The sequence below is a fragment of the Protobothrops mucrosquamatus genome, unplaced genomic scaffold (assembly GCF_001527695.2).
Source record: "Protobothrops mucrosquamatus isolate PMUCROS unplaced genomic scaffold, P.Mucros_1.0 scaffold_217, whole genome shotgun sequence".
NCBI classification, from domain to species: domain Eukaryota; kingdom Metazoa; phylum Chordata; class Lepidosauria; order Squamata; family Viperidae; genus Protobothrops; species Protobothrops mucrosquamatus.
In genome coordinates this window covers 1,635,866-1,663,177 of record NW_015386293.1, presented here as the reverse complement: position 1 = coordinate 1,663,177, position 27,312 = coordinate 1,635,866, and the positions used below count along the sequence as shown (strand labels likewise).

The following is a 27,312-nucleotide window of genomic DNA, read 5'->3' as shown; positions in this document are numbered from 1 at the left end:
GCGGCCGCATTTTGGACTAGCTGGAGCCTCCGGGTGCTCCTCAAGGGGAGCCCCATGTAGAGAGCATTACAGTAGTCCAGGCGGGAGGTGACAAGGGCATGAGTGACCGTGCATAGGGCGTCCCGGTCCAGAAAAGGTCGCAACTGGTGAATCAGACGAACCTGATAAAACGACCCCCTGGTCACGGCCGCCAACTGGTCATCCAGTGTTAGTTTCTCTTCACTGTCTGCCATTAGAATGGTATCATCTGCATATGTTGATATTTCTCCCAGCAATCTTAATTCCAACTTTTGATTCATCTAGCCCTGCCTTTCTCATGATGTGCTCTGCATATAAGTTAAATAGGACAATAATTAGCACTCTGAATATGTTCTTTAGTTATTTCTAGTATAACCATAATATAATCCTGGTTAAATGCCAGTGGAATTGGAATATTGGAATTCAACATTATGGAAGCACAAGCAATAGAACGCAGTCAAACTAGAGTCTAGGACTTCAAGAGAGCTAATTTCAATAAACTTAGAGAGGGTTTGGGAAGGATTCCATGGATGAGAATCCTCCAGGGGGAAACAACTCAAGAAGCTTGGGAAATTTTGAAAAGTGAAATAATAAAAGCCCAGTCTAGCACAATACCAACAAAGAGGAAAAATAACAGCTCTCAATAGAGAACCAGCATAGCTGCATAAAGAACTCTCTGATAAATTGAAAGATAAAAAGGACAAGTATAGAAAGTGGAAAGAGGGAAACATAACTAAGTCAGAATATCAGCAAATAGCCCGAGCCTGCAAAGATGAAGTGAGGAAAGCTAAGGCTCAAAATGAACTAAGGCTTGCGACCAAAGTCAAAAACAACAAAAAAAAGCTTCTTTCAACATGTAAAAAACAAGAAAAAAGTGAAGGAAATGATTGGTCCATTAATGGGTGAAAGTGGCAAGAAGGTGACAAGCAACAGGGAGAAAGCAGAACTATTTAACTCGTTTTTCGCATCTGTCTTTACACAAAGGGAAAAAACAGGCCAACCTATCAAAAATAGTGCCATAAAAAACAGAATAGAAACACAAGTTAAGATAGGCAAGAAAATGGTAAGTGAGCATCTGTCCAGCCTAGACGAGTTCAAATCACCAGGACCAGATGGATTACACCCCAAGGTTCTCAAGGAACTGGCAGATGTGATCTCAGAACCATTGAACTATATTTTTCAAAGATCCTGGAGCACTGGGGAACTACCAGAGGACTGGAAAAGAGCTGATGTAATTCCCATTTTCAAAAGAAAAAAATGGATCCAGGAAATGACAGACCTATTAGCCTGACCTCAATACCTGTGAAGATTCAGGAAAAGATAATCAAACAACGAATCAGCGAACATCTAGAGGCAAACAAAGTCATTACTAAAAGCCAACACAGCTTTGTCAAAAACAGATCATGCCAGACAAATCTTATTGCATTCTTTGACCAAGTGACAAAATTAGTGGACCAGAGGAATGCTGTGGATATAATTTACTTGGACTTCAGTAAGGCATTTGACAAAGTAGATCACAAACTGCTGCTTGATTAGAGAGAGAAATGTGGGTTAGACAGCATCACCACCAGATGGATCTGTAGCTGGCTGACCGGCCGTACTCAGCGTGTGGTCCTCAATGGAACCACATCTACATGGAAGGAAGTGTGTAGTGGGGTGCCCCAGGGCTCTGTTCTGGGCCCAGAGCTCTTCAACATCTTCATCAACGATTTGGACGAGGAGATAGATAGGGAACTCATCAAATTTGCAGACGACATCAAGCTGGCAGGAATAGCCAACACTCCAGTAGACAGGCTTAGGATACAGGAGGATCAGGATACTTGAACACTGGGCGCTATCTAACAAAATGAAATTCAATGGTGAAAAAAGTAAGATTCTACATTTAGGCAAGAAAAACCAAATGCACAGGTATAGTATAGGGGGTACCTTGCTCAATAGTAGTAACTGTGAGAGGGACCTCGGAGTCCTAGTGGACAATCACCTAAATATGAGCCAGTAGTGTGCTGCAGCTGCCAAAAAGGCCAACACAGTGCTAGGCTGCATTAGCAGAGGGATAGAATCAAGATCACGTGAAGTATTAATATCACTTTACAATGCCTTGGTAAGGCCACACCTGGAATACTGCATCCAGTTTTGGTCACCAAGATGCAAAAAAGATGTTGAGACTCTAGAAAGAGTACAGAGAAGAGCAACAAAGATGATTAGGGGACTGGAGGCTAAAACATATAAGGAACGGTTGCTGGAATTGGGTATGTCTAGTTTAATGAAGAGAAGGATGAGGGGGGACATGATAGCAGTGTTCCAATATCTCAGGGGCTGCCACAAAGAAGAGGGAGTCAAGCTATTTTCCAAAGCACCTGAAGGCTGGACAAGAAGCAACGGATGGAAACTAACCAAAGAGAGAAGCAACCTAGAACTAAGGAGAAACCTTGACAGTTAGAACAATTAACCAGTGGAACAACCTGCCTCCAGAACCAATGAATGCTCCAACACTGGAAGTTTTAAGAAGAAATTGGACAGCCATTTGTCCGAAATGATATAGGGCAGTGATGGTGAACCTTTTAGAGACTGAGTGCCCAAACTGCAACCCAAAACCCAAAACCCACCCAGCACCCAACGTTGGGTGCTGGGTGGGTGTGGCCCATTGGGTGGGCGTGGCCCATTAGGAAGGCATGGCCCATTGGGTGAGCATGGCTTCGGTAGTAACGGCAGACTGGGCGGGACTAAAAAGTTCAATCAATCAATTCCAACTTTGCGAGATCTTTTTTTTTTCCTGCCAGAAGTTGAAGATTGATTGATTGAACCTTTTTTTTTTGCACACGGTGGTGGAGGCCTAAAGCGAAAAGGTTTTATAAAATCCAGCTGAAGGCCTAGGACTGGGGCGACAGTGCGCGTGCCCACAGAGAGGGCTCTGCGTTCCACCTGTGGCACACATGCCATAGGTTTGCCACCACGGGTATAGGCTTACCTGCCTGAGCAGGGGGTTGGACTTGATGACATCCAAGGTCCCTTCCAACATTGTTGTTGTTGTTGTTGTTGTTGTCGTCGTCATCATCATCATCATCAGAGTGAATGTTCTGTGGTTTGCTGGATTTTTCTTTCCCCCCCACTTTTCTTTTGACTATAGGAACAGCAATTGCTGTCATCCAAATATCTGGTACTTCATTCAGGATTTCTCAAATACTAAAGTAGAATAGAATAGAGCTGAAAGGGACCTTGGAGGTCTTCTAATCAAGCCCCCTGCTGAAGCAAGAGAACCTATACCATTTCAGACAAGCGACTGTCTAGTCTCTTCTTAAAAACTCCAGTAATGGAGCACCCACAATTTCTGAATGCAAGCTGTTCCTCACTGTTAGGAATTTTCTCCTTAATTCCAGATTGCTTCTCTCTTTGGTCAGTTTCCAACCATTGTTTCTTATCTTGCCCTCTGGTGCTTTGGAGAATAGTTTGACGCCCTCTTTGTGGCAGCCCCTCAAATACTGGAATACTGCTATCATGTCACCCATTTTCTTTAGACTAGCCAAACCCAATTCCTTCATATGTTTTAGTCTCCAGGCCGTTGATCATTTTAGTTGATCTTCTCTGATCTTTTTCCAAGGTCTCAACATTTTTTTTGTAGTATAGTGACCAAAATTGGTTGCACTATTCCAGTTGTGGTCTTACTAGGGTTTTATAAAGCGGACTAATACTTCACATGTTCTTGATTCTATGCCTCTGTTTATACAATTGTATTAGCTTTTTTGGGTGCTGCTGCACACTGCTGGCTCATAGTCAAGTGATCGTCCTCTAGGACTCCAAGGTCCTTCTGACAGTTACTGTTTTTGAGCCAGGTCTCGCCTAATCTGTATTTATAACTTTGATTTTTCCTACCTAAATGTAAAACTTTGCTTTACTGCACATTGAAACTCATTTTGTTGGATAGGGCCCATTGTTCAAGTTTGTCAAGATCTTTTTGGATCCTGAGCTTGTCTTCCTGCCAGTTTAGTGTCATCTGCAGATTTGATGAGTTCCCCTTCTGTTCCCTCATCTAAGTCATTTATGAAGATATTAAAGAGTACTGAGCCTAAGACGGGGCTTTGTGGTACCCCACTGCTTACTTCTCTCTATGTGGATGTAGTACCATTTTGGATTACTCACTAAGTATGGTTTGTCAGCCATCTACAGATCCATCTGGTGGTGATGTTGTCTATCCCACTTTTTTCTAGCTTACTAAGCAGCTGGTTGTGATCTATTTTGTCAAATGCCTTACTGAAATCTAAATATACTATGTCCACAGCATTTCACTAGTCTACTAATTTAGTCACTTTATCAAAGAATGAAATAAGATTGGTTTGGCATGATCTGGGGGTTTTTTTGGGTTTTTTTGTAATATTTTATTAATTTTCTAATTTTACATTTAAGTATTTAAAAAGCAACGTGGTGGCCTGGGTTAATCGATAATTCAATAACATACAAAAATCTTTAGTACAAATCTCAAGCTACCACATCAAATATTTTCTCTCTTTTTCCCTTAATATCTACTGTCTAATAATTGAACTAATACAGTTCTTATTATATCAATTAAGTAAAAATAGCATTGTTACATTTATCAATAAATTTTAGCTTATACATATCCTAGTTGCCTTATCATTCAATCTTTATAGACAATCAATATCCTATTGTTAGTTTTTCCTAATTTTTAATTTCCCATCAGTATTTAAATTTAACATTTGATATTTATAATTTCCAAGTTTTAGGTAACCAAAGTTTCCTTTATCTCAATTCATAACAAAGTCTAATATTCAAGATACACATCTTATCTATTTGAGTATATTCTATTTCCCACCATCTTACATCATCTAGTTAATAGTACAGTATAACATCGTTATTTTCAACTAATTTCCAAGTGTCTTAAGTTTAATGACCAAAATTTCCCTTATTTCAACATCAAATATTTCCCTAATACAGTTCTTATTATATCAACTAAGTAAAAACATGTTTATTATATTTATCAATAAAATTTTAGCTTATACATTTCTTAATTACTTTTATATTCAATCTTTATAGACAATCAATATCCTATTTATTTGTTTTCCCCAATTTTTAATTTCCCATCAACATTCAAATTTAAGTTTTAATATTTATACTTCCATGTTTTAAGTGACCAAAGTTTTCTTTATCTCAATTCATAAAAAAATCTAGTATTCAAAATACACATCTTATCTATTTGAGTATATTCTATTTTAATTAGTAATAAAAAATCCTCTCTAATAAATCAAAACCCCAATTTTCTTCAGTCTTATTTTGGCTTTCTTTCTTTGCCAGCTCACCTTCCATGTCAGTGCTTTTAAATCATCAAATAGATCTCCCTCTGTTGTTATATATATTATTTGAAATAAAAGAGACCATCCAGTCGCCATTTTTTGGGAAAGGCTAGCGAATCGTCTCTCTATTATTCCAAATCCCCATAGTTGTCCTGATATGTTTGTCTTCCCTTCAATCTGTTCTTCTTCTGGCTCCTCAAGTTTCTTCTGATTTATATAGAAAGTCTTTTCCATTTTCAATGTTGTCAGTTCCTTTTCTGGATTTTCCATTGACTGTGTTTGTTGGTCAGTTGAATCCTCTATCATACTATTTAATTGTTCCACTTCTTCTGTTATCTTCTGCATAGTTGATTCTTTAATTGTAGTCAAAATTTGGGTTCGTATATTTAGGCTGACATCTTGTTCTTTTCTGTAGCATCTTATTTCATCACAAGCTGAAAGAATGGTTTCATGTACTGCTTTCAACATAAAAAGAATCTGTTCCTGGTCTTCATCCATATTCTCTTAATGGTGTGTCAAATTGAGGGCTTTAAAGTCAGAGAATGAAAATAATTTTATAACTGAGTATAGAACACAGCTGAGCTTCTCACAGTTGATATTTGTCAAGGTTAAAAAAATCTTATCTGTAGTCTGGGCTTCAAGCCAAGTCTCCTTTGACAATAACAAGTTGTAATATCAAACTTGGCCACAAGATGTCACCAATGCCGTTTAAGGTTTTTTAAGTCCAAAATTTTTATAATCCTTTTTCCAATTTTATTTCTTTTTTGTAAATAAAAACCAAAGTCTTCAGTGAACATAAGAAATATTTTGGTCCCCAAATTTTAGAAGCATATAAATCCAGTTATATTAAGGTTATTCTTTCAGTTTTAACTCCCCTGGATAGTCAGTCGCCACTATTCTTAGAGGGTGGGATAGAAATTCCCTTCCCTCTTTCCTCAGAGGGGGGAAGATACTTTGGGCAGCTTTTACAGGAAAAGAAAATACTTAGGATTGAGGAGAGGTTCAGATCTCACCCAGTCTCATCCACACTGCTTTAGAAGTGCCTGGTGGTAAGTTTGACTTTGGCTGTCTGCAGCCTAGTGACGAGCCATATTTCTATGGCCGGTCTTTTGTCCGCTGGTTTGGAGGAGTGCCCCGGATCGAGCGGAAGGGCTACCGCCCTCCCGCGATTAAGCGAGGGTCCCCTCCTTGCTTGTCGCCCCTACAGGGCGACTCTCGACCCTTTCCAGGGTCCCCCAGCAGAGCAAAACTGGACACGGAAGATGGAGCTTCTAGCAGCCGTGGCGGCCGCGGTGGCAAATCGGAAGTCGGCATGATCTGATTTTAACAAACCTGTGCTGGCTGCTAGTTATAACTTCGTTTCTTTCTAGTTGTTTGCAGATCTGGGTTTTTTTTAATCTTTTCCAGGATCTTCCCAGGTATTGATGTTAGGCTGATTGGTCTGTAGTTTCCTGGGTCTGTTTTTTTCCCTTTCTTGAAGATGAGAACCTCATCAGCCCTTTTCCAATCCTCAGATACTTCCCCAGTGCTCCAGGATTTTTGAAAGATATGGTGCAATGGTTCTGAGATAAGATCTGCCAGCTCCTTCAGGACTCTGGGATGTAATCTGTCGGGTCCTGGTGATTTATATTCATCAAGGTTGGATAGGTGTTCTCTTACCATTTTCTTATTTTAATTTTTGTTTCTAGTTTGTCTTTTACAGTAGTTTTTTGGTATGTTAGATTATAATTTCTTTTTGTGTGAAGACTGATGCAAAGAATGAGTTAATCAGCTCTGCTTTCTCCCTACTGCCTGTTACTTCCTTGCCATCTTCTCTCTTTAGTGGACCTTCAGTTTCCTTGACTTTTTTTCTTGTTATTAATATGTTGAAAGAATTTTTTTTTATGGTCCTTGATTTCTATTGCAAGTCTTTGTTCATTCTGAGCCTTTGCTTTCGTAACTTCATCTTTGCATGTTCTGGCTGTCTGCTAATAATCAGCCTTAGTTATGTGTCCCTCTTTCCATTTTTTGTACTCGCTGCAAAGTTTGTCTCCCAGTTGATATCTGGATAGTTGAAGTCTCCCATTACTACTATGGTATGCTTCCTACATACATTTGTTAACTGGTTGGCAATATATACTTATGGCAATGCCACTTTTTCTCTCTTATATATTGACGCGTATACATTCTGGAGGGATTTTATCTTTGATCACGTGCATTTCTTTAGATATGTAGTGTTCTCTTACATATAATGCAATTCTCTCTCCTCCTTTTGTAGATCTATTTCTTTTGAACAATTTGTATCCATCCATTAGTACATTTCAGTCATGGGTTCATCCCACCAGGTTTCTGTAAAGCCAACTATGTCATATCCACCCTCGTGTACTATTGCTTCTAGTTCATCCTGTTTGTTCCCCAAGCTTTGAGCATTTGTTTATAAGCATTTAAGACCTTTATGCCTGTCCGTGGGAATGTTTCCTGCATCTCCTGATTGTTGTTTGAGTTCTTCTTTTTTCTCATCACTCCCTACCTCATTGTTTGATTTGTTTTCTTGGGATTTATGATTAGTTTTGTGTTCTAAAGATTCTAAAGATTGGTCATCCTTCCCCTTCAATTTTATTTTAAATCCCTCCTGATGAGTCAAGGGATACAATTCATCTGGTCATGAAGACTTAAAATTCAAAATTATATATATATAATAAAGTTGGAAGGGACCTTGGAGGTCATCAAGTCCAACCCGCTGCTCAGGCAGGTAACCCTATACCATTTTGGACAAATGGCTGTCCAGTTTCTTCTTAAAAACTTCCAGTGTTGGAGCATTCACCGCTTCTGGAGGCAGGTTGTTTCACTGGTTAATTCTTCTAACTATCAGGAGGTTTCTCCTTAGTTCTAGGTTACTTCTCTCCTTGATTAGTTTCCATCCATTGCTTCTTGTCCTGCCTTCAGGCGCTTTGGAAAATAGCTAGACTCCCTCTTCTTTGTGGCAGCCCCTGAGATATTGGAACACTGCTATCATGTCTCCCCTCGTCCTTCTCTTCATTAAACTAGACATACCCAATTCCAGCAACCGTTCCTTATATGTTTTAGCCTCCAGTCCCCTGATCATCTTTGTTGTTCTTCTCTGTACTCTTTCTAGAGTCTCAACATCTTTTTTACATCGTGGTGACCAAAACTGGATGCAGTATTCTAAGTGTGGCCTTACCAAGGCATTGTAGAGTGGTATTAATACTTCGCATGATCTTGATTCTATCCCTCTGTTAATGCAGCCTAGCACTGTGTTGGCTTTTTTGGCAGCTGCAGCACACTGCTGGCTCATATTTAAATGATTGTTCACTAGGACTCCGAGATCCCTCTCACAGTTACTACTATTGAGCAAAGTACCCCCTATACTTTACCTGTACATTTGGTTTTTCTTGCCTAAATATAGAACCTTACTTTTTTCACCATTGAATTTCATTTTGTTAGATAGCGCCCAGTGTTCAAGTCTGTCCAGATCCTCCTATATCCTAAGCCTGTCTACTGGAGTGTTGGCTATTCCTGCCAGCTTGGTGTCATCTGCAAATTTGATGATTTCCCCATCTATCCCCTCGTCCAGATTGTTGATGAAGATGTTGAAGAGCTCTGGGCCCAGAACAGAGCCCTGGGGCACCCCACTACACACTTCCACAGCATTCCTCTGGTCCACTAATTTTGTCACTTGGTGAGAGAATGCAATAAGATTTGTCTGGCATGATCTGTTTTTGACAAAGCTGTGTTGGCTTTTAGTAATGACTTTTTTTGCCTCTAGGTGTTCGTTGTTTGCCTCTAGGTGTTCGCTGATTCGTTGTTTGATTATCTTTTCCTGAATCTTCCCAGGTATTGAGGTCAGGCTAATAGGTCTGTAATTTCCTGGATCCATTTTTTTCCTTTTTTTGAAGATGGGAACTACGTCAGCTCTTTTCCAGTCCTCTGGTAGTTCCCCAGTGCTCCAGGATCTTTGAAAAATATAGTTCAGTGGTTCTGAGATCACATCTGCCAGTTCCTTGAGAACCTTGGGATGCAGTCCATGGTGTCCTGGTGATTTGAACTCGTCTAGGCTGGACAGGTGCTCACTTACCATTTTCTTGCCTATCTTAACTTGCGTTTCTATTCTGTTTTTTATGGCACTATTTTTGATAAGTTGGTCTGTTTTTTGTGTAAAGACAGATGCGAAAAACGAGTTAAATATTTCTGCTTTCTCCCTGTTGCTTGTCACCTTCTTGCCACTTTCACCCACTAATGGACCAATCGTTTCCTTCACTTTTTTCTTGTTTTTTACATGTTGAAAGAAGCTTTTTTTAATTATTTTTGACTTTGACTTTGTTATATTATAATAATATAACACAACATAACATAACATAACTTCAGAATTGGAAGGGACATTGGAGGTCTTCTAGTCCAACCCTCTACTGAGTAACTGCCTTTTTTTCTTAACTATTAGCATTTTGCACTCTTTTTTGATTAACTGGTATATTGGATGCTTTCTGTTCAACATATTTAAAGAATTTTTTATTATTATTCTTAACATCTAACTATTATCAACTCATTTTGAGCTTTGTTTTCATGACATTACCTTGACTGTCCCAGGCTATCTACTTGTATATATATTTTTGACCTGTCCTCTTTCTACTTTTTGTATATATCCTTTCTAGATCTTGACTATTTTTTTAATGTACAAATAGTCCCCAAGGTATGAACCTAATGGTGCTTGGCCACTAGGTTCACAAGGCAAAAAATGAATCAGACTTAATTTTACAAATTTTTAAAATCAAATTCATTAATTAAATCAAATGAGTTGTTAAATGAACGAAGATTTGACTTACTATTTCCTCCGATAGCTGCCATGTTAACTGAACTGGGAGAATTTCCTGCCAGCCGCCAATCAGCTGTTTCCGATGAGCTGGCTCAGGAACTAAATTGCCTCCAAGCAGGCCTTGCAAATCATCAGTTATTTTTTAAAAAAAGAACTGCTACTAACCAGCTCAAGCGTCTTCAGCTGCTCAGAGGGGTGGCGGGCTGTTCCTTTAATAAAAACCACTAGCTTAAGAGCCAGCCAGGCACTCAGAGGGAGATGGGAGAGGGATTTGCAGAACTCTGGGCTTGCAATAGTAACAGAGATGGAATGGACCTTGAGCTCAGCTAGTCTAACCCACTGCTCTCACAAGAGAGTTTTTCTGATAAATAAATAAATAAATCCAGACTCTTCTCAAAAGCTTCCAGTGATAGAGTACCCACAACTTCTGGAGGCAATTTAAATTTAAAACCTACAAACTAGTAATATATGCTAATTTCCAAAATAAAAGCTCAATAGTTTGTAAACTCAATAGTTTGCAAAGTACAATACTTAAAAAGCAGAGCAGTTCCCAAACTGCTTGCAAACAAATATTTTAAAATACTTACAGAAGCAATTGTAGCACTCGAGCCCAGGCGTAGCAGATTGCAGCAAAAGTAAAAACTGGTGCCAGTTCGGCTCTTGTTTGGCCATGTGACCAGTGACATAAAAACCAAACAAACCTTTCCAGCTTCTCGTAGCCCCGAACGGCCCAGGAAAGTCACAGAGATAAAAATGGCTGCTGCTTCAGTAGAGACCGAAATCAAGTCACATGGCTATATAGGTCTCTTTTTGGTCACAGTTTTGAATTTCTAATGTAAGTACTCTTTCTGAATTAATTCGTTTTTGTGAAAACTCGCTAAATAAACGCTTTGTCATGGTTCCAACAGATGAAACTCTTCAAAAGAACTTTGAAGCATTGTTTACCTTAAAGAATCTTTTATTTGAGTAGCATAATTTCGGCACTACATAATCGAAGTGAAAAACTGAATTCCCCTCCCTTGGGCACATAATATCAAAGCATAATTCCCTCCTCCAATTAACAGTCATAAATCACATTCCCCAATTAGCTTGAAGCGCGGACTTCCTCTCCAGTTCTCCAGCCCGCCAATTCTTTATCAGCTCTGGGCTCAATAACCTTGATTCTCACACTACGTTTAGTGTTGCTATGTCTAGCTAGACATAGCAACACATTCCCCCCCCCCCTCCCAGCATCATCTAACTCTAAAACGAAAGGGAAAAAGATGGCTATATTTGTATCTGTTGTCAATGCAAAACATCCGATGTTAGCAGCATTGACATCCTGGGCCCCTTACAAAAAGGACAAATCCTGTAATATAAACAAAAGCACAGGTTAGGGATTGCCTCTTGGCTTATTAGGGTGTTTTTTATAGAACCTATTAATGAGTCGGTCAGCTTTCACATCGCTAGACTTCACCCAAGTGGCCTCAGACAACGAATATCCCTTCCATTGTACTAAGTACTGCAATTTCCCTTTAAAAATTCTAGAATCAAGAATACGTTTTACTTCATAGTGAGTTTGTCCTGCCACCATGAGGGGTCCGGGTGCCTTCTTAGGGGGGGGTCTTAAAGTGGAACCCCGATAAGGTTTCAACAGGTTGCAATGGAACACAGGGTGAACTTTTCCTAAGAGCTTAGGGAGTTTTAATTCCACTGTGACCAGGTTAATGATATTTACAATGGGGAAAGGTCCCAAGAACTTCGGCCCTAACTTCTTACTAGGTAATTTGAACTGTAAATATTTAGTTGACAGATAAACCTTTTCCCCAACTTGAAATGTTCTTTGAGGAGCCCCTTTTTTATCTGCCTGCTTTTTGTATGTCTCAGAAGCCTTTTTTTAAAGCAGTTTTCGTGGATTTCCAAACTTCTTCCCACCCCCTTACCCAATGATCAAGTGTCTGGGAAGCGGAGGGTGCCTGGGGATATTCGGGTATCAGGCTGAACTCTTTCCCTGTAGCCACTTTAAAAGGCATGAAGCCGGTGCTGCTGTGAACAGAGTTATTGTAAGCCACCTCTGCGAAAGGGAGGAGGTCAGTCCAGTTCGTCTAATGGTAGCTAACAGCATCTAAGATATTGCTCCGCCATTGAGTTTGCAGACTCAGCGCCCCATTAGTAGACAGGTGAAAAGCAGATGATAGACCTTGAGATGGGCCAATTAGTTTGAGAAAACTTCTCCAAAACCTAGCTGTGAACTGCACCCCCCTGTCCGAAATTATTTGTTTAGGCACGCCATGCAGCCGATAGATGTGTTTCAAGAACATTTTGGTCAGTCGTTGGGTGAACGGGAGCCCTTTGCAGGTGATGAAGTGAGCCTGCTTTGAGAACAGATCTATCACAGTCCAGATGACTGTATTTCCTCTATTTTCAGGTAGATCTACTATAAAATCCATAGCAAGGTCTTCCCATGGTTGGGAAGGGTCTGCCACCAGTTGCAATAACCCAGGGGGTTTCTCCAGAATTCTTTTCATGGTGGCACATAAACACAACTCCGGACATAACTTTCCACATCCCGTTTCAATCCCGGCCACCAGAATTGCTGGCAGATGGGGTGTAGTGTTTTTAAATATCCAAAGTATCCAGCCTGTTTTACGTCATGGTCATGTTGGAGAGCATTAAGGTGGAGGGTCTCTGGCAAGTATAGCTTTCCCCCCTTGTAAGCCAAACCATCCCTGCATGTTAGGGAGGTTTGATTGTCCTTGAACCATTGGTCGGTGAGGAGCTCTTGTTTTATTTTCTTTGACCCAGGGTCATCAGGGTTAGGGGCTCTTGAAGGTAGGACTCCGTGCGGCATGAGTTGAGAAGCTATTTGTGGATTGGATAATTGCCTCATTAACCTCTTCACGCTGGCTTTTGTACTGGGGCAATCCTCCCAGTATGTACTTTAGAGTGAAGTTAAAACAGTTAAAGTACTGCGCCCATTGCATTTGTTTCGGGGACAATTTGCGGGGAGTTTTCAGTGCTTCTAGATTTTTGTGATCAGTCCATAATTCAAAAGGCACCTTGCTCTCTTCTAGACAGTGTCTCCAGTTTAATAGAGCACAGCGGATTGTGAAAGCCTCCTTTCCCCACACAGCCCACCTCCTCTTGCATTCAGTGAATTTTTTCGAAGTGTAGGCGCAGGGTTGTAGGGTCCAACTCTGGTTCTTTTATAGTAGTATGGCTCCGACGGCCACGTCGCTGGCATCGGCTTGAATTACAAAGGGCTTCCCTGGGCAGAGATACTTTAAGACTGGTTCAACAGCAAATAATCTTTTTAAATTTTCAAAAGCGGTCTGACAGTTCATAGTCCATGCTAGTGGTTGGCCCGGTCGCAACTTTCCTTCCTCTTTGCCTGTTTTTAGTAAGTGCGTAAGGGATAGGGCAGTTTCGGCAAAGGAGGGGATGAATTGACGGTAGAAGTTGGCGAATCCTAGGAAGCTCTGGAGTTGTTTGCAAGTCTTTGGAGGCTGCCATTCAATTATGGCTTTCACTTTGGTCGGGTCTATTTCAATGCCCTTGCTAGAAATTCTGTAACCAAGATGATCTAATCGGGTCTGGTGAAACTCACACTTTGGTAGTTTGACATAAAGTTTGGCATTTAACAGTTTCTTTAGCACTTCTCTTACTAATTTTACGTGGTCAGTCATATTCGTGCTGTATATCAGGATGTCATCAAGATACACCAGAACCCCTTTGTATAAATTGTCATGTAGAACCTGATTAATCAGTTGCATGAAGATAGCTGGGGGCTCCTGTAGTCCAAATGGCATGACTTTAAATTCATAACTCTCCATGGGACAGTTAAAAGCAGCCTTCCACTCATCTCCCTCCTTTATCCTCACCCGGTAATATGCCTCTATCAGGTCTAACTTAGTGAAGACACTTCCCTTTTCCAGGTGGGTTAGTAAGTACTTCAGGAGGGGGAGGGAGTATTTATTTTCCACACTCACTGCGTTCAAACCCGTATAATTCACGCAGAGACGAAGCGACCCGTCTTTTTTTTCTTTAAATAACAACGGGGCTCCCACAGCAGACTTGGCCTGTTTGATGAATCCCCCTACTAAGTTTTTGTCCACATAATGCTGCATCTCCTCCATTTCTAGAGGGGACATAGCATACATCCTCGGTTGTGGGAGTTTGGCTTCCGATAACAGTTTGATGGAGCAGGGTGTTGGACTCGATGACCTCCAAGGTCCCTTCCAACTTTACTATTATTATTATTATTATTATTATTATTATTATTATTATTATTATTATTATTATTATTATTATTATTATTATTATCATCATCATCATCATCATCATCATCATCATATCATCATCATCATCATCATCATCGGGTCGATGGGGAGGCACGGCGTCACATTCTTTCTCACTAAATGCATTCCACTAGGTCCCAGTACTCGCTGGGGATGAGTGGCTCGCCTGGTCACGATAAGGCAGCCATGTGCGCTAGCTCATTGGGTGGGATAAAATCTCCTGTAACGTCCATCGAGTTATGGGGGGGCTTGGGTCCTATGGGTAATCTTACAGTTCTCATTCCCTTCTCCCACCAGATAAACGGCTTCCATTTGTCCAACCAAGCTAGCCCTAGGATCACAGCCTCAATCATTTTTGGAGCCACCATGAAATGAATGAACTCCCAGTGCTCACCTATTTCTAAGTGTAGGGGTTCGGTCAATTGCATGATTAAAGTTCCATTAGGAAGCCATCGGCTTGCTCAAACCTCATGGGTTTGGAGAGCAGCTTTGCTTGTATGCCCATTTTCAGGCCAAGTGACAAGCTGATAACGCAGCAGGAGCATCTGGAGTCAATTAGTACTTTTAAGTCTACCTGTGCTGCCATCTTAGGTATTATGAGTTTGGCAGATAGTGGAAAAGGTAGGACGTGTCAACTCACCATTGGGTCATTCTCTCTTCGTTGTCGCTGTCGTAGGAGCATAGAGCAGTGGCAGGTCCGGCTTGGATCTCAGCACTCTCCTGCATGGGGGACATGACTTGGGCAATGGGTTCCTGCACAATCCAGTTGGTTTTCTCTTTCGTTGGCTGCTGGGCTGGTTTCTTCCTCGCTGGTGGTCCCAGTTTATTCTGCTGCTGGGAGTAAGGGACTGGGCAATTCACTGCTCGGTGTCTCTGTTGTCCACATCTGAAACACTTGATCGGTGGCCCAGCAGGTAGTCTGGGATTCTCAGTAGCCGTAACAGTTGAAGACTTTTGGGGGGGCTGTCGTTTGGGTTGATTTTGGCCTCGACTCGACTTCCTGTGGGAGTGGCTTCTAGTAGCATGCGAGCTGAACATCTAGTCTTACTGCTGTCTAGTACCACTCTTGCAGCTGATTAGGGACTGCTCAATAGATACAAGCCTGGGAGAGGTGGTCGTCTATTCTGCTGGCTATCTTGCGAAACTCTCGTACATATTCTAGGGCAGTGGTGGCGAACCTTTTTGAGACCGAGTGCCCAAACTGCAACCCGAAACCCACTTACGCATTGCCGAATGCCAGGGGCGTGGCCAGAGTGGGAGTGGCCACATAGTGGGCGTGGCTATGGTGGGCGTGGCTATGGTGGTCATGGTAGCATGGGTGGGCGTGGCCTGGGTGGGCGTGGCCACCTCAATGTTACTCATGGGGACAGACACCTGTGGGGGCCGGACAGGGTTGGGGGAGATCCAGGAGGTCTCTGGCAGGTGGGACGGTGGGCAGGAGGCTCGTCCTGCAGGGTGAGGCAAAGCAAGACAAGGTGAGGCAGGGGGCAGGGCAGTAGAGGTGATAAAGCATGCCCACGTCCAGCAAGCCAAAGGCTACCCCAAGCGGAGAAAGCCGGATCTCCATCGGCGCTATGGCCCCCCAGTCCCAGCTAGGCTTGTGTGCCTCTCTCCATCTCTGCTGGGCCTGGGTGGATCTGGCTTTCCCTGCTTGGGGTGGTCTTTTGCCTGCTGGCCCTGGGTGTGCTCTACCACCTCTAAGCCTAAGCTCCTAGCTGACTGCTTCATCTCCTTTGTGCTGGGCGGGCATGCAGATCTGGGTGGTGGCCTAATGACCTGCTCAAGTAGCTGGCAGCCCTGGTAGGTACTGAGGTGTGCGGGGAGGGGGGGGAGTGGAGAAAAAAAAACCTGATCCCACATAAGGTGGATTATTTTCTCTGCCATACTTTTAAAACTGTCTTTAAAGTTTACTTACTGCAGAATGGCGATCCTTCCCATTCTGCTGCATCAAGCAAAACACTCTGGCAGCAAAACTCTCCTCCCCCCGCCCATCCCACGTAAGGAGGCTTCTCTCCTCTCTCCTTGGCTTTTTGTTCCCAGACGGTCTGGCAGGGAACAGCCAAAGGGAGTGGAGAGAAAAAACCTGATCCCATGTAAGGGACAGGATTTTCTCTGCCATACTTTTAAAACTCTTTTTAAAGTTTACTTACTGCAGAATGACGATCCTTCCCATTCTGCTGCATCAAGCAAAACAGTCTGGCAGCAAAACTCTCCTCCCCCCCGCCCATCCCACGTGAGGAGGCTTCTCTCCTCTCTCCTTGGCTTTTTGCTCCCAGACGGTCTGGCAGCGAACAGCCAAAGGGAGTGGAGAAAAAAAACCTGATCCCATGTAAGAGGCAAGATTTTCTCGAATACTGCCATACTTTTAAAACTGTCTTTAAAGTTTACTTACTGCACGGAGCATTCTGCTCCCCCCCACATGGAGTGTTCTGCTCCCGCAGCCCCAACCCCCGCATGGAGTGTTCTCCTGCAGCCCCAACCCCTGCACGGAGCATCCTCCTGCCGTCCCAACCCCCGCACGGAGCGTTCTTCCGTTGCCCCAACCCCGGCACGGAGCGTCCTGCTCCTGCCGCCCCAAACCCTCGCATGGAGCGAACTTTTAGAGACCACGTGTGCTGGGGCGATGGCGCGTGCCCACAGAGAGGGCTCCACGTGCCGCCTCTGGCACGCGTGCCATAGGTTCGCCACCACTGTTCTAGGGCAGGCCTGCCAGCTTGTTTTATTTTGTGGACTTGCTCCTCCACTTTGAGGGCAATTGATGGGTCCTCGAACCTTGCTCTCAGTCCTAGGAGGAAGAGGTGGGAGTCCTCTAACTCGGGTGCTTGTTTGTTATACAAATTGTTCAGCCAATCGGATGCTTCTCTTTCCAAGCTGGATGCAATCACGTCGACCATAACAGCTGGGTTTGGATAGAAACAGGCACAGTGGTTCAAGTGAGAGCATACCTGATTGAGGAAAAAGATCAACTTCTCCAGGTCCCCATCGAAGGTGGCCCTAAGAGGTGGCACCATCAGTGGTTGCTAGCCTCCCCACTATGGATGTTGCATCCCCAACTGTTGCTGGCCCTCCCATGGTGGCTGCCGCATCCCCAGTTGCTGCAAGCCTCCCAGCGGTTGTGCGCCCGGAGGCTGTTGCCACCCCCACGGCTGTTGTTGCATTGCCGGCGGCTGTGGCAGCTTCAATTGCTGTCCGGCCCCCACCGATCTCAGCAGCTGCTGTAATGGTGCCCCCAGCTGCTGCGAGCCATCCAGCGGTTGCTGCATAGGTGCGGGCTGTTGCCATCCCCACTGCTGCTGGCCTGTGGGGGGTTGTGGTGCCCTCAGTTGCTGCAGGCCCTTCTGCGGTCCCAGAGGCGATTGTTGCTGGATCCCCATCGGTTGCGGGCCCCTCAGTGGTTGCTGCATGTTCGGAGGCAGCAGCCAGCCTCACAGTTGCTGTAGTGCTCCCAAAAGTTGCTGATCCCCTGGTGGCTGCATCATCCCCAGTTGTTGCAGGGCCTCCATCTGCTGCTGCACATTCGGGGGCTGTGGCCATCCCCAGTTTGGCTGCTGCGCCGCCAGCTACTGCTGGCTTCTCACCTGGGAAGGCTGTGGCATTCCCCATTGGTGTATGGGCCCCGGGCTGGGTGGCTGGTAAGCATGTCGATCCGGGGTTTGGCTGTCCCAGTGATGGCTCGGGCTCTTGTCCCATCAGTGGCGATCTGGGCTTTGGGAGGGGCGACGACTGGAACTGTCCCTCCCGCAGGGCTGGAGGCCATGGTCGGTGGCTTCAAGGACGAGGCTGCCTGTTCTGCACAGGGGAGACTGGGGGTTCCCCTTGGTAGGAGTTGGTGACTGCCTCGCTGATCATCATGATCGCTCGCGTATGGGGAGCGGGAAGGTTGTTCTCCACTCTTCATCTCTAGCTCTTCAAATTTTCCACCAACTTCTCCACTGACTGACTATGAGCTGTGGACAGGTACTTCCACTCACCCGAATCCTCAGCAGCAGACAATTTCGTGGTTCTTCACAGGTCTGGAGAACGTGACGTGCGGGAACCCCGTCTTTGCAGCTCAACCTCGTCCGCCTTTGAAGCATTTGATGGTGGCAAGGCCTTCTCGAGGTGTCTGGAGTCTTTGCTGGGTAGGGTCCATTCCGATGGCCAGATCAGCTGTCCTTGTGGCTTGGGCTTTGCCCCCAGCTGGGAGGCCTGAAAAAATTTCTTCTCCATTAGTGCGCTGGCTGTCGCTCCCCCCTCTGGGGTAGCAGCTGCCGCCGGGGTGCTAGTTTCAGGTTCTCTTTCTTTCTCCATGTTGATATCTTCCCCGAATCTTTGTCAGCTTATCCCTCGATTCTAGGGACTGCGACTGGGGCTCGGGACCTCAAGATAGTTAAGGGAAAATTGGAGTTTTTGGCTTAATGTCATGGTTCTGACAGATGAAACTCTTCAAAAGAACTTCGAGGCATTGTTTACCTTAAAGAATCTTTTATTCGAGTAGCATAATTTCGGCACTACATAATCGAAGTGAATAACTGAATTCCCCTCCCCCAGGCACATAATATCAAAGCATAATTCCCTCCTCCAATTAACAGTCATAAATCACATTCCCCAATTAGCTTGAAGTGCAGGCTTCCTCTCCATTTCTCCAGCCTGTCAATTCTTTATCAGCTTTGGGCTCAATAACCTGGATTCTCATGCTAAGTTTAGTGTTGTTATGTCTAGCTAGACTCTCATTCACATCCCAACCCCAGCATCATCTAACTTTAAAAGAGAAAGGGAAAAAGATGGCTACATTTCCATCTGTTGTCAATGCAAAACATCCGATGTTAGCAGCGTTGACACGCTTGTACCTGGGGGGGTTGCCTGTAAGCACACTGTTTTTTCAACTGCTCTCCATTTTTCTCCCCTTGTTGGAATTTTTTGTACAGGTACAGGTAGTCCTTGACTTACAATAGTTCATCTAGTGACCATTCAAATTTATAACGGCACTGAAAAAAAATGACTTATGATCATTCTTCACACTTAACAACCATTGCAGCATATTTATGATGGTTGCAGTCTCCCGGGGTCATGTGACCACCTTTTGTAAACTTTGGACAAGCAAAGTCAGTTAGGAAGCCTGACTCACATAACAACCATGCTATTAATTTAACAACTACAGTGATTCGTTTAATAATTATAGCAAGAAATGTAAAATGGGATAAAACTAAGTTAAATGTCTCAGTAACAGAAATTTTGGGCTCATTTGTGGTCACATGACCCCTGGACTACCTGTTATAATCCTCAAGTTATAACTGGTCATTTAATACTGTTTGAATTACAATTGCCTCATAAAATGGTGCTTTATAACCTATTAAGCACTTCTGGGTATTATAAAATGTCCATGCAGCCCTGTGATCATGTGATCGTAATCTTTGTGCTTGTCATCCTGTTGGCACTCATGTCAAGTTGTCAAGCACCATGCAAACATGTACTACTATTTGCAGTCTTCTCTGCTGGCTTCCTCAGAAAGTCATTGGGGAAGTCAGTAAGGAAAGCTGCATGCTGGTGCTGAGAGGACTCCCTCTCATTCTATCTGAAAGAGCTGCTTGCTGAGCAGGGGAGCTGAACTCAGTCAGGCACTAGAGATGAGAAAGAGCTGAAATCCAAGCAGAGAGCAGGGAAGCAGGGCAGTAAGGAGTATAGGGTACCTCAGGTAGGTGGGTGGGACTCTGGGCTCACAGGACTGCCTCTCTTTTTTAAGAGCTGAAAATCCCACTGACATTCGTACGGGGAGAGTTTTCAGCTTCTGTGTGAAGCCTGCCAGGGTTTTCCCTGCCTCTTTACATTGTAAGATTCTACTGAAATTGAATTTCTTAGGATATAAATCGTTTTTGAAAATATAGCAATGATTATGTTTATGTTTTCCAGGCAGATTTTAAACTGATGTGTGACAATGCAATGACTTACAACAGACCAGACACCGTGTATTACAAACTGGCTAAAAAGATTCTCCATGCTGGCTTTAAGATGATGAGCAAAGTAAGACAACTACAACAGAGAACATATTGGGACCAAAATTAACCTTTGTAGAGGATCACAGTACAACATTATTTTATACTTCCAATTTAGATTTAGTTTCAAAAAGGAGGTTCAGGTGAATGGGATGTGAGTGCAGCATGTGTCTATCTGACTTACTACAGCAATTGCTGATAATGCTGCATTCATACTTCTACATGCTCTTAAACATTTAACTTTACTTTAAATAAAGTATTCTATTGTAGATTAAATATTTATAGCCCCAGAGGGGCAGACTATGTCTTTATAAAATAAAACTGGAGATTTAAGGAAATTGAATTTGCTCTTAGTGTTGGTTTCCCAGACTGCTGGATTTACTAAAGGTCTCATTGGTATTTCCATTATACATCTCTTTTCTTTTAAGGTGAATACTACTATTTTAAGATTTGGTTTATTCAACATAAAAATATTAAATTGAAGTTTTCACTGAAGAAATAAACATTGTCTTATTTAAATAAACTTGGAACTATTTTAAAATGTTAAGCATTTTGCTATTTTTATGTTTCTTTCCATAAAATATTGGAAGAAATGCATACATACTCTTTATTTTAAAGTTCTTTGATTATATATTTAATGAGTTCCTAAATACAGTATCTTTTCCTTCACCTACTGAATGAATCAGAAGAGTATAATGGAAATGTTTATATAAAATAAGCGAAAGATGGATTTGTGTAAGCCATACTTATTATATAATACTGTTTTTCAAATTATAAAAAGCTGAACAATTGATTATCTTGTATGAAGATTTTGTACAGGTAGGTGGCCATTTGTATGTATGGTTTCCCTTCTGAAATAGGTTGCAGGTGTTCCCGTGTCATGCTGTCATGATTGAATCACCTTGCATCCTCATTGAAGATGTAGTTCTTAGGTGCAAAGCCATGGCCATTCCCATCCCATCCCATCATCATAGCATCTTCGCTATGAGGGAAAGGTGTAAAGTCCCTGCTGCTCTGTCCTTTCTAATTCTAGGAACGGCTGTTAGCTTTGAAGCGCAGCATGTCGTTTATGCAGGACATGGATTTTTCTCAGCAGGCAGCTCTTTTGGGTGATGAAGATCCAGCTATTGAAGATCCAGTGCCCGAAGTTGTTCCTGTGCATGTAGAGACTACCAAGAAATCCAAAAAGCCAAGTAAAGAAGTTATTAGGTAAATGTTAGAGGAAGTGTTTGCTCTTTTATGCCTTTATTTGCAAATTAGCACCCCTATTTTTAGAATGAATTAATTAAACCATTAATTTATAACTTTGAAATACTAGGCACAACATATAATTATTTTTCAAGGAGCACCTTGGGCATCTTGAGCAGAATCATTATGCATCCCAGAAGTTCCTTCTGGAATTTAGAGCCAGTATAGGTGGCATTCGATAAATATTTTGAAAATGAGCTGGAAGAATTGACAATCATGAGTACAGAATATTCTTTCCATTCATTGTAAGTTTTCACATGAGCCAGAAAAAAGATAAAGTTGCAAGAGGTGCTTTAATTTTAATGATCTCACTTCTTAAATCAACCAAATCTTTTTGGAGGATGGAATAGAAGTGAAAAAAGAGACATTGTTTTCATGAATAACATGACATGTGTTCATTCTCATGCAAGAACTAAAGCAATTCTTCAAAATTATTTTAAAATGAGGGGTCCTTGGTGCTCTCTGAGTTTGCTTGTTTTCTTGCAAATGCTTCATTACCCAAACTAGGTAACATCGTCAATGCTAGTAAGAAGTACTGTTTGCTGTCACTTTATATTCTAGTGGCTTGCCTGCCACTGTTGGTGAAGGTGCTCTTAGAGATTTTTTGATTGGGCTGTTTGCTGTTGGCTTCTTTGGCAATTTCTTGATTAGGGTATAGTTTACTTGACTGTTGGTCTGATGCTAACCTTGGAGTTAATTTATGCTAATCTGGGTGTTGATTGCTGATGAAAAGGTGCTTTGGTCATTTTGTTCACTTTTGGGCTGGGTGAAAGTCTCTTTTGCATAGTCTATAGATGTTGTTAATGTCTATGTATCTTTTGATGACTGATTTGTCAGAGTGTCTGTCTTCTAGAAATTCCCTGGTGTTTTGAACTTGCATTGGTCTAGGATGGTCACATTTTCCTAATTGAAACTATGGTCAAATCTGTCTATATGTTGTGAAATTAAAGGATTTTCATCATGTCTTTTGATTGCCAGTTAGTGTTCGTGGATGCGTTTTGCCAGTCTTCCTCCTGTTCGTCCTACATAGTGGTTGTTCCAGTTTTTACACTGTATGTTGTAGATCAGAGGTCCCCAACTTCTGGGCCGCGACCCACTACCAGGCCATGGCCTGCTGGCCACTGCGCCACAGAACAGACGCATGTGTATGCACGCAATCACTCCACTCGCACTAACATCACTGCTACGCAAACGGGATGCTGCACGGCAAAAACAGGGTGCCATGCAGCAAAACTGGATTGCTGTGCAGCAAAAACAGGGCACTGCTAGGACCAGCACAACAAAAATGAGGCGATGTTAGTGAGTGTTACGCAGGTGCTAGCACTGCTCCATTTGTGTCGCGCGTACTTGTGACCCCATTTGTGCGCATAAAATGCTTCACCCTCCCTTTCCCTCCGGTCCACCAACCGAGAAAGGTTGGAGACCTCTGTTGTAGATGGCTCCTGTTTTTTCTTTTGGGGTTGTTTGGTCTTTGGTCTGCTTAGGGTGTTTTGCAGGGTTTTAGTTGGCTTGTGTGCTATGCTGATTCCATGTTGTTCTAGTAGTCAGTTGGTGGTTCCTGAGATATTCTTGATGTATGACAGTGTAATTCTTTTTAGGCTTTTTGTTGGTTGTGCTGTATTGTGTTGAGTGGTCAGAGACTTTTTGATAACATTGCATGGATATCCATTTTGATGGAATATGTTGTATAGATGCTCTACTTCCTTTTTCTGCTGTTCCAGGTTGCTGAACGCATCCACGAACACCAGCCATCAGTAGACACATAGACATTAACAACATCTATAGACTATGCAAAACAGACTATCACCAAGTCCAAAAAGGAACAAAAAGACCCAAGCACCTCTCCACCAGCAATCAGAACCCCAATTAGCATAAATTAACTCAGGGGGCCCCAACCTCTGGGTCACGGCCTATTCACAACTGGGCCACGTGAATAGCGGGCTGGCTCAACTTGCATGAGCAGCCTGCTGGCCCACCACTCATACAGGCTGGTTCCCCTCTCCCCACCCCTCAGCCAGGCCACCAAGCTGCAAAGGTTGGGAACCATTGGATTAACTCCAAGGTTAACATTAGACCAACAATCAAGTAAACAATATTCCAATCAAGAAACTGCCAAAGAAGCCAACAGCAAACAGCCCAACCAAAGAATCTCTAAGACCACCCTCCCCAACAGTGGCAGGTAAGCCAGTAGAGGAGAAATGTCAAACACAAGACCCACTGGCCGGATCCAGCCCGCGAAATGGTTTCATGTGACCCGTGAAGCCATTCTGGAAACAGCGAGGGAACGGCCCTCACTGCCTTGGCCCCGGCCCAGGCCAGCTGGCAGCCAATGTACAATTTCGTGGTGGCCATCCTTGCTGGAATGCATTCAGTCTTAGCTCCACAACGCCGTCCTGGCAACAGCGAGGGACCAGCCCCTGCCATGTCGGCCCTGCCCCCTGGGTGAGCGCTGGGGAGGTGTCACCCTTTGAGAGGAATGAAGAAATGCACCATCGCCTGGAAGTGGCCAGCAAATGGCCCTCTCCTACTTCACATATCTGGCTTGGTAGGCTCCGGGGGAGGTCGATGTTACCTGTACAACGCCACCAACACCGGTTTTGGCAGGCAGCGAGGTGCTCTCATAGCGACGGGAAGCTGGGCAGGGCAGCACAAATCTAGTGAGAAGTGCAATGCTGCCCAGCCCCCAGCCTACCTGGTTTCGGCAGGCAGCGGGGCACTCTCCTCACAGCCCCGAGAGGCTGGGCCGGATGGCATGAAGCTCACCAGCTTTGCACTGCCCGGCCCAGCCTCTTGGTGCTGTGAGGAGAGTGCCCCGTTGCCTGCTGAAACCAGGCAGGCTGGGGGCTGGGCGGCGTTGCGCTTCTCTCCAGCTTTGCGCCACCCGGCCCAGCTTCTCAGCGTTGTGAAAGTGTCCCGCTGCCTGCCAAAACTGGGCAGGCTGAGGGTGGGGTGGCATTGTGCAGGTAATGTCAACTCTCATGCTACTCGTGGCATCCCCCCCCTGGAGCCCACCAAGCCGGATATGTGAAATAGGTGAGAGCCATTTGCTAGCCACTTCCAGGCGATGGTGCATTTCTTTATTCCTCACAAAGGGTGACACCTCCCCAGCTGCGTTTCTTGCCTGCTTTTCTCACATATTTTCCCACCATTCTGTTAGGAAGGAAGGAAGGAAGGAAGGAAGGAAGGAAGGAAGGAAGGAAGGAAGGAAGGAGATATTGATGAGAGGGAGGGAGGGTCTGAGAGAAGTCCTACCTTTGTCCTGCCCTGCTGCCCTTTTGCCATCCCCTTGCCCTCTCTTCCTGGCCTATCCCGGAGGTCTCCCATGCTTCGATTACAAAGCCGGGTTTCCTCACATGGAAAGGGATGGGCCTCCCTCTGACCCACTCACTTTGCCCTCCTGCACCCACCATAAGCAGTCTGGCTAAGGAGAGCAAGCACAGCAGCAGCAGCCTTGAGAAAGAGGTAAGTGCAGCTAGGTGCCCCCTTGGGGAAGTGGGGCTAGGCTAGGTGCCGCAGGGCAGCCCATGCCACTGTCCAACCCCCCCCACACACAAACATGGCCTGAGAGGGATGGTGAGGCTCTTCCAATGGACCGTGCCCTGTCGCTTGCCCCGGTCTCACCCCCCTTTGCCGGAGACCCTTGGATCTGCCACAGTCCTGCCCAGGCTCCCACAGGCATCCCTGACATGAGCGACATTGAGCTGGCCATGCCCACCCCATTCACGCCCACCAAGTAGACCACACACATCCTGGCCACACACACACACCCCTGAGCGCAACCACAATGCTGATGCGGCCCTCAATGAAATTGAGTTGACACTCCTGCACTAGAGCAGTGGTGGCGAACCTATGGCACGGGTGCCAGAGGCGGCACTCAGAGCCCTCTCTGTGGGCACGCGCGCAGTCGCCCCAGTCCTAGGCCTTCAGCTGGGTTTTATAAAACCTTTTCGCTTTAGGCCTCCACCTCTGTGTGCAAAAAAAAAAAAGGTTCAATCAATCAGTCAATTTCAACTTCTCGCAGGAAAAAAAAAGATTTTGCAAAGTTGGAATTGATTGATTGAACTTTTTAGTCCCACCCAGTCTGCCGTTACCACTGCAGCCACGCCCACCCAATGGGCCACACCCACCCAATGGGCCACACCCATCCAGCACCCAACAATGCATAAGTGGGTTTTGGGTTGCAGTTTGGGCACTCGGTCTCTAAAAGGTTCGCCATCACTGCACTAGAGTATAAACTGACAGCAAACAGCTCTTCTTACTAGTACTGATGATGTTACCTAGTTTGGGTAATGAAATGCTTGCAAGAAAACAAGCAAGCTCAGAGAGCACTAAGGACCCTTCAGAACCTCTGTGCTATAAATATTCTTCTTTATTACTATTTTTAAAATGTTTATTGTGCTGATTGGTATTAGCTGGCACAAATTCCTATAAAATTCAAACTCCAGGTAATTTCTCAAGGGACTGTGAGTAAGTGGCCTGTCTCTTGTTTCTGTTCATGTTAAAACACGATAGTAACGTCAAAAGTCTGCAGGAATTTCCATGAAGCAATTTTAAAACTGTTGACATCAACATTTGATTTTTTCATTTGTAAAAATAGATTATGTTCTTCTCTAGTTAGTAATTATTTTAACAAATACAATACTTTTTAAAATGAAAGTTTCTCTTAATTTATATGTTATTCATTAAAACCGAACTTTTTCTTCTCATTCTTCATAATATTTTAAAACATGCTAATTTAAAATTAATTGTTGCTTCTGAAAAAGTTTTCAGCTCCAATTTGAAATATCTATTATTCTAAAACTGTGTTTTTGATACAGTTGTGAAATTTTCCTTCATTATAGCAAAGTAGTTTTCATGATGTTGCCGATCAGCGTCTCTGTATTTATAAGAGAGTATTGTAATTCATATATTTGTTTATCAGCATAGTTGCAGGTAAACATTTGATTGGTTTCAAAGGGAGTTGGGGGAAAATATCGATTGATCTGCTACAGGGCCCTACAGAGGCCCTGGTGGCTGTCTGGAATAATAATGGGGCCTTAGACAGGATTGTGCCTATGCCATCTCTCTTAGCCTATCACTCCTGTTACACCATATACTATATACTCGAGTATAAGTCGACCCGAATATAAGCCGAGGGACCTAGTTTGACCACAAAGAACTGGGAAAAAATGGTGACTCGAGTATAAGCCTAGGGTGGGAAATGAGGCAGCTACTGGTAAATGTAAAAAATGAAGATAGATACCAATAAAATTACATGAATATTTATTTCAAAGAAAAACAATAATCTAGCTCTGTAAGTGGAAAAGGGGGTCAACAAAAACAATATGGTATGAAAAATACCGTAACTTTAAAAGTACAACAATCTTAGCTCAATCAGCAACCAAGCTAACACACAAGAGCTAAAATCCTTCAAAACTGGAGTTCTCCTCCTCATCATCTGTAGGTCCAAACAGAGCTTCAGCTGTTGTGAGGTGATCAGCATAGGCATTGTCATCATCACTGAGTTCACAGTCATCACCATCACTGCTGTCGTCCTCATACAAAGCGCTGTCTTCACTGCCATCCATAGCATTACTAATGCCACATTTCTTGAAGGCGCGTTGCACCATGTCCTCTGGAATCTCTTCCCATGCATCACGAACCCACTGTGCTATCAATTCTATGTCTGGCTTCCTCAGATTTCC

At 43.6% G+C, this 27,312-nt stretch overlaps 1 protein-coding gene across 1 annotated transcript in view; it reads left to right on the top strand.

Moving 5' to 3' along the window:
• LOC107298363 (bromodomain-containing protein 9) overlaps positions 1–25,365 on the top strand; it is a 57,341-nt gene extending 31,976 nt beyond the window's left edge. The window contains exons 4-6 of the mRNA XM_015827744.1: positions 20,298–20,408; positions 21,477–21,589; positions 25,284–25,365. Coding sequence (XP_015683230.1) covers positions 20,298–20,408; positions 21,477–21,589; positions 25,284–25,365 — 306 coding nt within the window. The remainder of the gene's footprint in view (positions 1–20,297; positions 20,409–21,476; positions 21,590–25,283) is intronic.
• Positions 25,366–27,312: the final 1,947 nt, after the last annotated feature.